The 14,175-nt window shown below is 34.2% G+C and overlaps 1 protein-coding gene across 1 annotated transcript in view; it reads left to right on the top strand.

Moving 5' to 3' along the window:
• Positions 1-14,175, top strand: part of LOC138713025 (uncharacterized) — a 47,467-nt gene that overhangs the window by 27,172 nt on the left and 6,120 nt on the right. The window contains exons 10-16 of the mRNA XM_069844707.1: positions 1,369-1,657; positions 3,085-3,203; positions 7,166-7,351; positions 9,431-9,705; positions 11,606-11,847; positions 13,625-13,787; positions 13,881-13,970. Coding sequence (XP_069700808.1) covers positions 1,369-1,657; positions 3,085-3,203; positions 7,166-7,351; positions 9,431-9,705; positions 11,606-11,847; positions 13,625-13,787; positions 13,881-13,970 — 1,364 coding nt within the window. The remainder of the gene's footprint in view (positions 1-1,368; positions 1,658-3,084; positions 3,204-7,165; positions 7,352-9,430; positions 9,706-11,605; positions 11,848-13,624; positions 13,788-13,880; positions 13,971-14,175) is intronic.

Here is a 14,175-nt window from a genome sequence, read left to right as displayed (position 1 = left end):
TGATAATTTTTCTCTATTGATGCTTATTCTGGTATAGGACTTTACAAGTAACAAAGATTACAACATTACCCCAATAGGAGTTGCTTTGAGCCACCCACAATGGATTCATTAGTTAAAGAGCTTCATTTGTTCATTCATGGCCCAGGTTATGTTTCTGCCACAATGCTGATAAAATTGAATATGCATCCCATGATTATTATTATTATTATTATTATTATTATTATTATTATTATTATTATTATTATTATTATTATTATTATTATTATACGAGGCCTACTACTACTAAGTTATTTAGCAGATCCATCCTCATTTTAAGAGGTTATACGCATTACCGGTAGCCTACTGTATTTCCTGAAAGAAACCACACAGCTATTTGGAATGTTGTCTCTTCATATAGGCAATTCAACAATAACGATGATATATTAATTAATAAATGAATAATATATTTTTAAGTGCCGGTATGCTTTTTATTTCAGGACGAAAGGAGTCTTTAGTGTAAGCATATTCAGTTTCTAAATTTGCAGCTATCTTGGCAGGATGATCTGCTCTCATTTTGCACGTGACCATATACCAAATCTAAACATAGGTACCGGTACAAATCAGTGTATTCCTAATCTCACTGGACTGGTGGACATCAGTGACGTCACGCTGCAGCAAAATAGGAACAAAACTGCTGGAAGGTTCAATGGCTATCATGGCGACCGTATGAGTTGTTGTATGTGCTATGCTAGCAAGATTTTACAAAATTTTCATACTGTCATCTCGCTGCTGAAAGAAAAGAGAGCACAATTTATTTCTTGAACCAGTAGTAATAACTGGTACGTTGACATGTTCGCTCATAAGCCATTAACATATATTTTTTTATGTTATGCTCATTACAAACAACAGAGCAGAACACACTACCATAACACAACAATGCAAGATGTCATTTGTCTGCCAATTCCCGCCCTTTACAAGAAGCAATCAGGTCCATTGATAGAGACTGATGGACACTGTCACCACCTCTGCACGCTCATGGGAGCTCTGCTGGAGCATCAGTGACTTCATTGCTGAAATTCGGAACACCATAAAGCCATCTGATTGCTCAACACTGAGATTCAGACAGAATACGCTGTATGTTTCTTAGAGTGTAACAAAATTTTTCTAATATTGACTGCAATTGGATTGAGGTTATGTTTAGCGTAGTCAACCTAATCAATTGCTGATTGTGCTATTTGAGGATAACATAAATACTACAGTAGGATTTGATGAGCATAAATATATCTGTTACGGTAAACTTAGTTTAATTTAGATGTAAGTTTTATAAGCCATAACTTATTTTGTTTCAAAATGACTAGGCCTATACAGCACTCCATATTTATATTCCAGGAAGTATGACAGAATTTCAGGAAGATAAAAATTCTTCTTCGTTGGAGGAAGCCAGTAGAGTATGTACATCACATTCTTCAAGAGCATCATCAAAGATGACAAAACTTTCTGCGATCATGAAGTGTGACAGCATAGGCTCAAATGATGAGGAAGAATTTATATCTTATTGTGAGTGCTCTGACGACAGCAATTCTTTCCACAGAGCTATGAGTCCTGTTATTGTGACTGCGCAGTGTTTTGGTCTTCTTCCAGTACAAGGAGTTACAGGTCCAAGTGCCAAATCGCTAAGGTGAGAGAAATTATTAAGTTTAATAATTAACTCTGTATTACCAAGCTGCACCTGTCAGAACCAGAGAGAAAATGAATCAGTAAAGATTTGTTAAGTTATTAAATAAATAACTGCTTTACTGTGTTAATATTAAACAATATATTTTACTTCAATTGGCTGATTTCGATGTGGTGTGCATTATCTTCTGAATTCCACGCTATCTTCTGGCTTCCTCTTATTGTCTTGGTGGAGTGTTTTTCTGATTGCTAGTATTATATCGAAAAGGGTGTGTGTTCTGAAATTCAGTTGAGTGTTGAGGATGTGTTGTGGGTGTGTTTTTGTGTGTCTTTGAATTTCATATTGTTCTGAAATGTCGAGTTTCTGGCTTTGAGTTGATTGTGTAGGATTTGCATGTCAGTGTCTGTTTTGCTGTAGTTGTGATTGGAGTTTGTGATGTGTTCTACATAAGTTGAATTGTATGTGATTTAGTTACGGATGTGATATGTTCCTTGTACCATGTTCAAAAAAATCTTCATGTTTGTCCCATGTAGAAGTCATTACAACTATGTTAGTTAGTTTGTATAGGCTACATCTGTTGGTTGTATTTTGTTTGTGTGTTAAAATGTTTTTGCAGTGTGTTTTTGTGTTCTATTTGTGATGTACTGGTATTTTAATTTCTTGAAAGATGATGAAATCTGGTACCGGTGTGTCTTTTGTTTTCATAATGTCAGTGTGATGTATTTGTTGTGTTCATGTACTTGGTATTAAATTTAGATATTCATTTGTGCAAAGTGGCATAACTTATGTGTTAATAAAATATTCTTTATCTCATTTTTTAATTTTCCCACGTTAAGTTCTTCGATATTTTGTACAAGTTCATTGTATAAATTTCTGTCTTTATGTGATATGCTGTTAAGACTTCTGGTAATTCAAGTGTATGCTTTTGGATGTTCTGGTACTGTACTATACTCATGATAGGTTGAGTTTGTTTTAAAGGAATCTATGTTTTGATGAATAAAGCATACTGTACTATTTGTAAAATGTATATGCTGTGCACAGTGAAATGATTGGTTCTCTGAACATTTTTATACTTTCAGTCCGAATAGGAACTTGCTTAATAATTTTAAGTACGGTATTCTTTTCTACAATTTGAGTACCTGTGTCAATTTTGGTAAAGATCCCCAAGTAATAATGCCGTATGATAATATTGAACGAACATATCCAAAGTAGACACTTATATTTCTACATCTTAGTAATGCAGAGTTAATAAACAATATTAAATTTATCTTTTCTAACTTTTTCCTGTTTTAGTCATGCTCAAATGATATATTGAAATTATGTTTTCATTATACTCGTATGCAAGTCTACATGTTTTACAGTAAGTTAACTGAATAAGAAGAGGTCATTTCAAAATTGATTTGTATGAAACATGCTTCGTTTCTTCGTAGATTCAAATGGAAAAGTCTTCGCGTAGGCTACAGCTTATTTGGATTAATAGGATCGAGTGTGAATATAATTTTTTCAGTCATCCTGCTTGAGACAATGGATCTTACGTTTGAACGAACTGGTAAGACATAATTTCTAAACTGTGAAAATATTTGCTAAAGCACGATTCTTAATCCATCATTGATTGCAGCATGATATTTTCAGTAATACCGTTATTAATACTAATTTGTAGCTCTTGTCTGCATTACTATGAATATTAAATAATTTACTTACTTACTTACAAATGGCTTTTAAGGAACCCACAAGTTCGTTGCCGTCCTCACATAAGCCCGCCATATGTCCCTATCCTGTGCAAGATTAATCCAGTCTCTATCATCATATCTCACCTCCCTCAACTTCATTTTAATATTATCCTCTCATCTATGTCTCGGTCTCCCTAAAGATCTTTTTCCCTCTGGTCTCCCAACTAACACTCTATTTGTATTTCTGGATTAAATAATATTCATGCTTTAATAACATTTTTGAAATTTACAGTCTCTTAATTAAATTAATAAAGAATGAAGTACGTATCATTATTTTGCATGAATGTTAGTTTTTCTTTCCCTCTCTGTCTGTCTCTCTCTCTCTCTCTCTCTCTTCCACTTTCTCCCTCTACCTACACGTACAGTCTTAGAAAAACGTTTTGTCTCACAGATACTTTATAAATCTCAGAAAGGAGACAGTGCGCAGGATCAGACATACAATGAATCAAAACGAATTTTATTGCCTCAACTATAGTCGCGACGCTGTTATTCCCGGCGTGACTTCTCCTCTTTGCTTATGTCTTAGGAAGGCAAGGCTCTATAATGTCTAGGTAGGTAATATCGTTCGCCATTTTTGTTCTTTCGTTGCGAGCTACCAGACGAGGAATCTATTTGCCACACCGTTAAACATTATCATTTCGTAGCTCCTATGATAATAAATCAAACGCACTGTAATTCAGCAAATAATTGAGCGGCAAATAATGTCCTCATGTGCTTTCTGCGAACGCCAACGAAAGAGCCAAAATGGCGGGCGATTTTATTAAGGGGAGAGGATGGTATTTTTTAAAACTTTTTTTCCTATTTGGTGTAAAATATTAATTTTTTGTATGTAGAGAGCTCATAGCTGTGGAAACTCAACCAAATAAAAATATTTTGAAAAATAAAATTATTTGGGGGCCCAAATTTGAAAAAAATATACCCAATGCAGGATTGTACTAAAACCGATATCTCCAAACCATTTTTAAAGATAGATTCAAACAGTTTTTTGCAATGTATTTGCAAAAGCATGTTCTACAAACTGTCTGTAACACAATTTTGATATTAGTCCCTACGTTTGTAAAATAAACAATTAAAATTAATAACAATTTTCTTATTTCCTTTCTTGCAAACAAACGGACGTATTTTTAAAATGAAATCCATTAACAAAATTCTGTTACAGAGAAAAGTTTCCTAATAGTCTAAAGAATGTGTGTTCTATATTTGATGCGTGTATCTTTAATAGTTCAGAAATTATATCCATTTTTGTCTGGCAATGTAGCAAAAAAATGAAGTTACTGGAAACCGATAAAAGCGGGCGTGTGATTTAAAAATCCATAGCGTAGGAAGTTTAAAAATGACGTCTCAACATCCGATAAGGTCACAAATACCCACAAAATGTTATGCAATGCATTCCACACATATCAAAGGGTATTTTAAAGAAACAATTTTTTTTTTTGAAAATTTAATTTACCGGAAACAACAATAAAAGTGGGCGAGTGATTTAAAAATCCATAACGCAGGAAGTTTAAAAATGGCGACTCAACATCCGATAAGGGCACAAATACCCACAAAATCATATGCTATGCATTCCACACATATCACAGGGTATTTTAAAGATTTTTTTTTTTACATTTACTCATTTTTCACCAAAAAATACCATCCTCTCCCCTTAAGTATTTATCCAGCCTTAAGAAATGAATAACATCTTCATCAGCGAATCACAAGACGCATACGTTTAAATGTAGTCGACCTGCAACGTGATTGACTGCTGGAAATTAGAGTGACGGGACTATAGTTCTTCTCTTATGAACCAGGTCGCTCATCCTCTGATCATGCACACTACTTCCTTTCTGGGACTTATAAAGTACAGTATCTTTTCTAAAACTGTACACTTCTACTCTTCTTTCTATGTATTTGAAGTGTCCAGAGGAAAAACCTGATAAATCACGTTTCACTGTTTTTACAGGAGAGCAAGTTAAAAGTTACAAGATCCATTATAGTCTATTGTCTTTGGATTATCATTCTTAAAATTTCTTTGGGCTAATGAGATTGTATCCTCTGATTGAAGCTCTAGCTGATAAGTACGTCTATTGTCACTTGATGATATGTGTCAGAGGAAGAACAATTGTTTGTATGCATCTGAAGTCTGACTGGTGTAATATGTAGCTAGTCGGCGATGTGTGCAATGAAAAGGGAAAGTAACTGGCCACCCTACCACATTATCACTTGGCCTAGTTACGGTACCTCATAAGTGGTGCCTTCTTGGTAACACTTGTAAGGTTCAGACCTGTCTTTGGTCAGTTGACTAAACAACAACCAAAAATAAGGTTGTTATTCTCCACAGTTAAACTACACAAATCTACACTATCTGAGCTATTACATGACATCTAAAACAGAAAATCGATAATTTTGGACTTGTAAAATTTTTCTCCTGTGTTCTTTATTTATTTCTTATCTTTCTCTTCATTAGTTCTGAATTTCTTCCATCTGCCTCTTTATAGACTCTGGTACCATTTTAATATTATCCTTCCCAAAGGTCCTTTTCCCTCCGGCCTCCCAACTAACACTCTATATGCATTTCTGGATTCGCCCATACGTGCTACTTGCCCTGTTCATCTGAAACATCTGGATTTAATGTTCCTAATTATATCAGGTGTTCGTACTCACATTATACTCGAATAATCAAGAAATTAAATAGAAGCTTTGTTGTTACATTACTGCAATAAATGACAGTTTACGAAGATTTCCTGCATGTCTTGGATTTGATCTTCATATTATGTTAAGTCTAAAAGAATTAAATGGAATTTAAAATATTCCTAATACTGCTGACTTGTGCTAGGCTTTCTGTTGAATGTTATTGTTGTTGTTGTTTTTTTAATGCCAGGCATTTGACAATAAAGTCATTTGACCTCTTGCACTCCAATATTTTTCAAATATATTATCATGGTCAGCCACTGAAGCACAGATTTTGAGGTGTTCCGAATCCATTTATTGGATTGAGTTGCACAATGGGCAGTTAGGAGACTAATATATTCCAATTCTATGCAGGTGTTTGGCCAAACAATCATGGCCTGTTGCCAATCTGAATGCAGCTACAGACGATTTTCGGAAAATGGCAAGTTGTAGCCGATTAAAGTGAACACCATATTTTAACGTTTTGGTGGCTATTTCATTCACACACAACCCCCAGAATGTCTTGAGGACCACACCTGCTGTTGGTCGATGGGTCCATTGAATCTAGCTGGGAGATCTTGTTGATCACCAGCTTTCCCTCTTTAAGCCACTGGAGGACGATTTTAGTGCCATAGTAGGTCAGCACTAGGAACAGAAAAGTAGGAAGGGTAGGAAGGAAAGTGAAATGAACCCCTAGGCCTCAGGGTCGAAGAAAGTAAGAGTTCAGTCAGAGGACTGGATAGGAAAGGGTAAAGAGGGAATTAGGTATTTAATAGAGGAAAATTATACCAAATTCAGTCATTAACTCATCAAGCTGACCAGTGCTAATTGATGAGTAGCCCCTCCCTTTAGTCCAGCTCGTAAAATTATGCTTACTAACAGCTGCACCACGGGAAGGTAGGGATGGGACATTGGGTATTTGTCCAGGTTGGTTCCTTAAAGCCTTCAATGGGAAGGAATAATGGCTCTCCCCCTGTAGATACCCTTTTTGTTGAATGTAATTACAACATTTTTCAGCAAAAGCATATTATATTATAATTGATGAAGGTTTTGGAATACATTACAAATTATTCATACCGTATTTGAATATGTTTCTGTTCAAATATAAATTATGTTTCCTGTTCGTCAGATAAAGTGGTCTTCTATGGAACTTCAGCTATGATGTACTATCAGTTTCTACAGCTTGCTAGACAATGGCCGGAACTAGCTACGCAATGGGAGGCTTTAGAACAGTCTCAGAAACACTATGGATATCCTTGCAAGTTGAAGCACAAGATTCAAATTGCAACCACACTTGTTCTTATAGGAGCTTTAGGTATGTTATTTGTAATATAAGTATTCGTATCATTTATTAAGGCAAACGAACAATCATTCAGTACAATACTAGAGAACCCGTGCTGCTTCACAGCATTCATTTGCACAAATATATAGCACTTCTGTACATAATATGTTCCATTGATTGTTTGTTAACTGGGTTCTCTACTAAATGAGGTTTCCTGCCAACTGTGGAATTTCTAACTCTTCGGAATATGTATGATAAGTCTTTCCAAACAAGTGTAAAAATATCAGCCTCATACTTGTAATTGTCATTCTACAGTAAAAAGTATAAAATTAGATATACATCTTGATTACACAACTTTTAATACTGTATCACTTCGGAATAAATATGGTAAGACTTTCTTGTGTTAAATTTTAACATACCTTGTTTACATGTTTCGACCTATTTATGGGTCATCTTCAGAACTGGTCGTTGTTGGTCTTGGCGCCTCTTGTTTCCTGTGTGGGTGCGTTCGTAGTGTAGAGTCAAAGAGTGTATGTGTTTTGAAATTGAGTTGTGTGTTGAGAATATTGTTGGGGTGTGTTTTCGTGTGTCTGTATATTTCACATTTTTCTAGTGTGTTGAGTTTCTGGCTTTTTGGTTGGATGTGCAGTATTTCCATGTCTGTGTTGATGTCTCTGTAGGTGTGGTTGGCATTTGTGATGTGTTCTGCATATGTGGAAATGTTTTGTAATTTTGTTATGGCTGTGATGTGTTCTTTGTAACGTGTTTGAAATGATCTGCCTGTCTGTCCTATATAGAAGTTGTTGCAGGTGTTACATTTGAGTTTGTATACGCCTGTGTGGTTGTATTTGTTTGTTTGTGTGTTGAGATGTTTTCGTAGAGTGTTATTTGTTCTGTATGCGATGTTGTATTTTAGTTTCTTGAATGAGGTTGCAATTTTATGTGTGTTTTTGTTTTCGTATGTTAGTGTGATACGTTATTTTTTGTATTCTTGTGTTTGTGTTATATTCTTCTGTTTTTTGTGGTTTTGTTTTGTCTTACGTATTATGTTGTCTATTGTGTTGGGGTTGTAACAAGAGGCGCCAACACCAACAACGACCATTTCCGAAGATGACCCAAAATAGGTCGAAACATGTTAACAAGGTATGTTAAAATTTAACACAAGAAAGACTTATCATACATATTCCGAAGTGATACAGTGTTAAAAGTTGCGTAATCAAGATGTATAGTTCTAACTCTTGTTTTATATCGTTCACAATATTATATATGAGATTATAAAATGAGTTTATTTAATTTGATCTGAAATAGTTTACAAATTATACACAGTGTCCCGCTTAGAGGGATCGAGAAATAAGTGATAATTTCAAGTGTAAATAATGGTTTATTAACATAACTTGATGTAAAAACTCTCCGAGTTTCGGAGAATGCTGAATGCAACTCGATGTGTGAGCCTTGAGTTGCCCTGCAGGGATCTAAACAGTATTCAACTCCCGCCAATTGTTCTATGGCATTTGTGGAGTCACTAGCGCAGCTACATTTGTGATGCGTTGTCTCAGTTCCTCCAAAGTGTTAGCTCTGCCTCTTTGGTACACAACATCCTTCACAAAGTCTCAGAAAAAAAGTCCAAGGAGATCAGATTGGGTGACCTGATTGGCCAGGCAATGGGTCCACATCTTCCGATCCACCTATCCATGTACGACAAACATGGTGTTGTACTCGCGTAACAGATTTCTTTTCCACTAGCCATAGCACACACTGAACTTTCTGTTGTGGTGTCCACATGTTGACCATGGCGTGTTCTCCTACAAAATGGCGCCAAGCTTGTTTTAGCAACAAACAAACTAAAGTTACGCATGCAGCTGTTTTCAGATTTTGTTGCGTAAACTTAGACAGTTTTTCTTTCTTGCCAGATGTAAATCTCAACGATATCTTTACCTGGTTTTAAGTGGCGAGCATTTATTTCTCGGTCCCTCTAAGTGGGACACGATGTATTTAATACTGTATGTTATTTCAGTACAATTTATTTTATTAATTTTACAGTGGAACATTATCTCAGTCAATACAATATTTTTTAAGATGTTATTTTAATACAATTTTTTATTAATTTTACAGTGGAACATTGTCTCAGTCACCACAATATTTTAAGATGGGCAGCACTATGTTCCAGTAGCATTCGTGGCTTATTTCGGCGTTATTTTACAAATGTTCACAAACAGATGTTTGCAGTTGTGCATTACAACATCCCACTGGCAGCTGTTAATAGCATTCTTAATATTATTGCCACGTTCACATGGAATTTTACAGATTTGTTCATTATGTTAATCAGTGTGGCTCTTGCTGAAAGATTTCGTCTACTAAATCAACATCTTGATTCAACGAGAGGAAAGGTAAAATTCTGTATCTAGTTTATATCGAATAAATATAATTACGGTATTGAAAATATTTCAGCATTAGGCCTACTTGTCTTGTCTCTATGATGAAATTACTAATTCTTATAAATTTTAAACAAAACTACACTTACAATAGTAGTGATAGCGAAACTCATATATATTTGTAATTCCTAATAATAGGAAATAATAGGTTATAATAATTACATATAGGACCTACTATATGTTACAGTTAAAACCCGAAATTCGTCAAAACCAGTCACAACTAGTAAAAATTAGTACAAGCAAAAAATGTAGGTAGATAGAAAGCGAGTTTTTGTTTGGTAAAAACCTAAACAAACCAAACCTAATCTGTCATTGATTCTAGATCTTACGAAAACTCGCTTTCTATTTATCTACATTTTTAAAACTAGTTTTTACTAGTTGAAACTGGTTTTGACGGATTTCGGGTTTTAACGGTAACATATACAAGAAAAGTTTATTAATGAATTTTCTCTTTCGAAAATGAAAGTACAATAAAAACTGGTACTAAATTTCACAGTTACAAATCTGTTTTTAATTCAACAAAAGAGAATGGCAATATTGTAAATTTGATGCTTAAACAAGATGAAAGTGATATAACTTTACACATTAAAGGGGACAGCAGAATACATTAAAATAAATAAAAACCTATTATGTGTTTTGTATTAAGTACATGGTTAATTAGAAAATCAAGTTGAAAATCTGCATAGTTTGGCAACAGTGTATCTCCGGCTTTCTACGGATACACACACGAACTAGATCTAAATAACTGTATTCCGTTCTTTAGTCATTGCAGCAGGATTGCTAGACTTCCTAATGGATATAGTGAACCTCTGCGGACTTGCATATTTAACAAGAAAATAAAATATTTCATTTTTGTGGAATGGATTACACCGTATACTGTTACTCACAGTTGATTTACTTAAACTATGCTGTCGACCCACGTCTGCTTGCGAAAGACCATGTTCAATTCACTTATAATATTCGCCTTATCTTCCAAAGAAAACATTTTCCGTTTCGACATTTTTATACAGTACATTCACTGTTGGAACACTAGAAACAGACTGATCAGACGGAAATGACAAACGCTGTTATGGTGTGACTTCGTACTCAGCCTTGGAATTTCCCGGGTCACTTAATGGAAACTGGGAGGGGGTTGATGAAGTTTGAAAGCCATCGAAATCTTACCTTCATTTATGCTCTGGACATAATGTCCGTCCCCTTTCAATAAAAGAAGGCAATTTCATTTTCCGTTGTTTCGATGCTATCAGTCATAATGGAAATGTTTCTGAGAACAAAAGGCAATCCTTTGACGATGGAGGATTAGAAATAACAGTAGAGTAGTGTGCCTGAGAACAGAATGTCAACCCTTCGACGGTGGAGCGAGGCAAGGTCGTCATGCATCACCTGGATTTACAGTACAGCTCATTGTCTAGGAGTCACTTATCCTACCTTTGTCCTTTGACTAAAAGAGTAAGAAACTTAGAATGTTGTTCTCAACAGATTCTTTCAATATTATGCAAGAAGGTCTGACTTCAAATAACAATTTCTCAGGATACAAAGTTCATTATAACTGAAGCGAGGGTTCACTATAAACGGAAATATTAATGTATTTTTTTATGTATGTAGGTTGGGACCAACGATTTAGGTTCATTATAGCCGAATGTTCACTATAACCGTGTTCACTATATCCAGAGTTGACCGTATTAATGTTTTATTTAATTTGCAAGAAAACCATCCATTTTATTGAAAACTGCAAAGGGATAAATAATTTCTTATCAGTTTCTCTAATTACAGAGTAAAAATCAGAATCGTATGGATAGTACTTATCAAGTAAAACAGTATTAACATTTAGGGGAAAGTTTTCATGTGGGACTAATATGGTACTGAACTGTTAAAATGTGCACAGTTATACTACTTCCACTCTGTATTGCTTACTAGTTTAATAAGTATTTCTTTTTATCAGGTATTACCTGAAAGTTACTGGCATCGAAGAAGAGAAGAGTACAATAGTCTGTCAACCTTGACCAAAAAGGTTGATTTCTGTGTCTCTAAAATTGTGCTAGTTTCCTTCACCAGCAATTTGTACTTCATATGTCGTCAGCTACTTAGTAGCATAACGTGAGTAAGATCTAAATATTGCCAGAACAAAGATACATATTGATCTTTTTATATATAAGAACTCTCTAGCACCCCCAGAAAGAGTAAGTTACATACTCGTGCTCAGGGGGCATTCCACATAAGTTAATGTTAAGACAGTTTATTGAATAACAGAGTAAAAAGTAATAAAAAAAAGAAGAAGAAAAAACATATCACAATAATTAAACTTAAAATTTTCTCTGTTAATGGCAATTTTTTTAATAGATTTTTTTAAATAAGTAGCATTAGCAAATTGTATGTTTGGGAATTTATCTATTATCATGTTATAAAGCCTTGGACTGAATTTGCTACTGTGATTATATGCTACAGTTGTAGTACATTTAGGAACTGTCAAGCATAAGTTGTCTGATCTTTTGATTTTATATTTATGTGAATATTAATTAAATATGTTTCGGTTTTTATGTACGAAATTCAGTAATACATTGTTATAAATTTGATGAAAGTCAAATACTTTAAATTCTGAATACAGCAGCTCTGAAGGATAATCAAAAGGCTTATTAAGACATATTTTTATTATTCTTTTCTGTAGCAGAGTTATTAGCATGAGGAAGGTACTATAAGCACTACCCCATCCTATAATGCCGTATTGTAATATAGCTTGTACTAATGCGAGATAAATCAGTCGTGAAGTATGGACAGTCAAGTAATTTCGTAGGATGACAAAAAGACTTTTATTTCCAATGTCATAAGTGTATAAGAAGTTCACTAAATTATAATGTAATACCGGTACTACAACTTTTTTTATTTACAGGAAAATTTAGTCCCTGTACCAGTAATTGCTTTTAATAGAATTTGAAATAATTTGTCTACACTATTACTGTATATATGCGAATACTCCGCGCATATTTTTTCCGGAATTTAGCGAAGAAAACTGGGATGCGCGCATTATTTGAAATAAGGTTGGTACTCCTTTGCCTCAAACACTGGATCCCATTATACTATAGCATTGTCCGGGCTTGCGCCTCGGTCTGTGTGGCATAGAGTTAGGCAACATGATTCTTTTTCAGAAGTCGATTCCAATGATTCAATCATGCATTATGAATCGATTCTAACAATTCATTCACGATTCTTCCTAGTCTGCAATTCCTACCATTCTTTTGAATCGTCAACAAATGGCTCACAGAACACTTCTCTTTACAAACCACAGGTAGAATAAAAATGTTCTACATCTCTCACATAGATGGCATGAGAGGTGAGACATTGGATGGTCTACAAAATTATGACTCTGAACTTGAATGTACATAATTATGTTTTGGAGTACATCATTATGTAGAACTAATTTCTTGTAAATAAAACACAAATTACAGCCAATTTTCTTTCTTTTTTTCTCTCTCTCTTAAAATTAGGGTGCGCGAATTATTCGATGGCGCGGAATATTCGCGTATATATGGTATTTCTGTCTCTCCCTTCGCTCTCTAAAGTACATTTAATCTGTGTATCTGACTCCTAAATTAAGCTGTGGACGGACTTTTATTTTTTCAACCTTAAGAACTGATATGTAATATTTCATAAATGGTAAATAGTTGATAAATATGATACAGGTCTAAATTGCTTAGTAAGCAAAAGTAAAACGTTTTTAGACTGGTATGGTTTTATACTGTTACTGATTGTTGTATGGGTGCTAAGCTATGTACTTTTCTACAAAATATGTAAATACATTGGATGATAATTATGAAAAAAATGTATAGACCTATATATATTTATACGCTACAAAGTAATTTTATTGTTTAAATTACAGGCCATTAGGTAATATTTATGAAAGAACATATTTTTACTGGTCATTTGGATTTGTGCTGTTTCGAACATTAATGGTATCACTAACTGCATCTAGAATTTTTGAAGAAAGTCAGCATCCAAGAGAAGCTCTATTTGCAGTGCCTTCAGAAAGTTATAGTAAAGAGGTGAGAGTTCTTTCGAATTTTATGAAATCCACAAACAAAAATTTTACGGTAACAGGTGATTTGAAATGCCTTTTTTTTCTGTATATGATATAGGTGTCAAGATTACTGCAACAGGTTACAACAGACAATATAGTTATCACTGGAATGAATTTCTTCTCTGTAACAAGAACCATGTTGCTAACAGTGAGTATTTGTACTGCATTTTTTTTTATTGAGATTTAATTACAACTCATAGATTATGTTGAAGTAAAAAATTAAAGAGTGAAAATTTAGTAACGAATTTGTAACTTGTAATAATTAATTAGTTTGCTCTATTTAAAAACCGTTACAGGTGTTACTGAAACATAGCATAAATAGACTGATAGTCATATGTAGGATGTAAAGGATA

This window comes from Periplaneta americana, chromosome 14 (assembly GCF_040183065.1).
Source record: "Periplaneta americana isolate PAMFEO1 chromosome 14, P.americana_PAMFEO1_priV1, whole genome shotgun sequence".
In the NCBI taxonomy this organism is placed as follows: domain Eukaryota; kingdom Metazoa; phylum Arthropoda; class Insecta; order Blattodea; family Blattidae; genus Periplaneta; species Periplaneta americana.
Note: the sequence above shows the minus strand (reverse complement) of the source record. Positions and strands in the feature narration are given on the sequence as shown.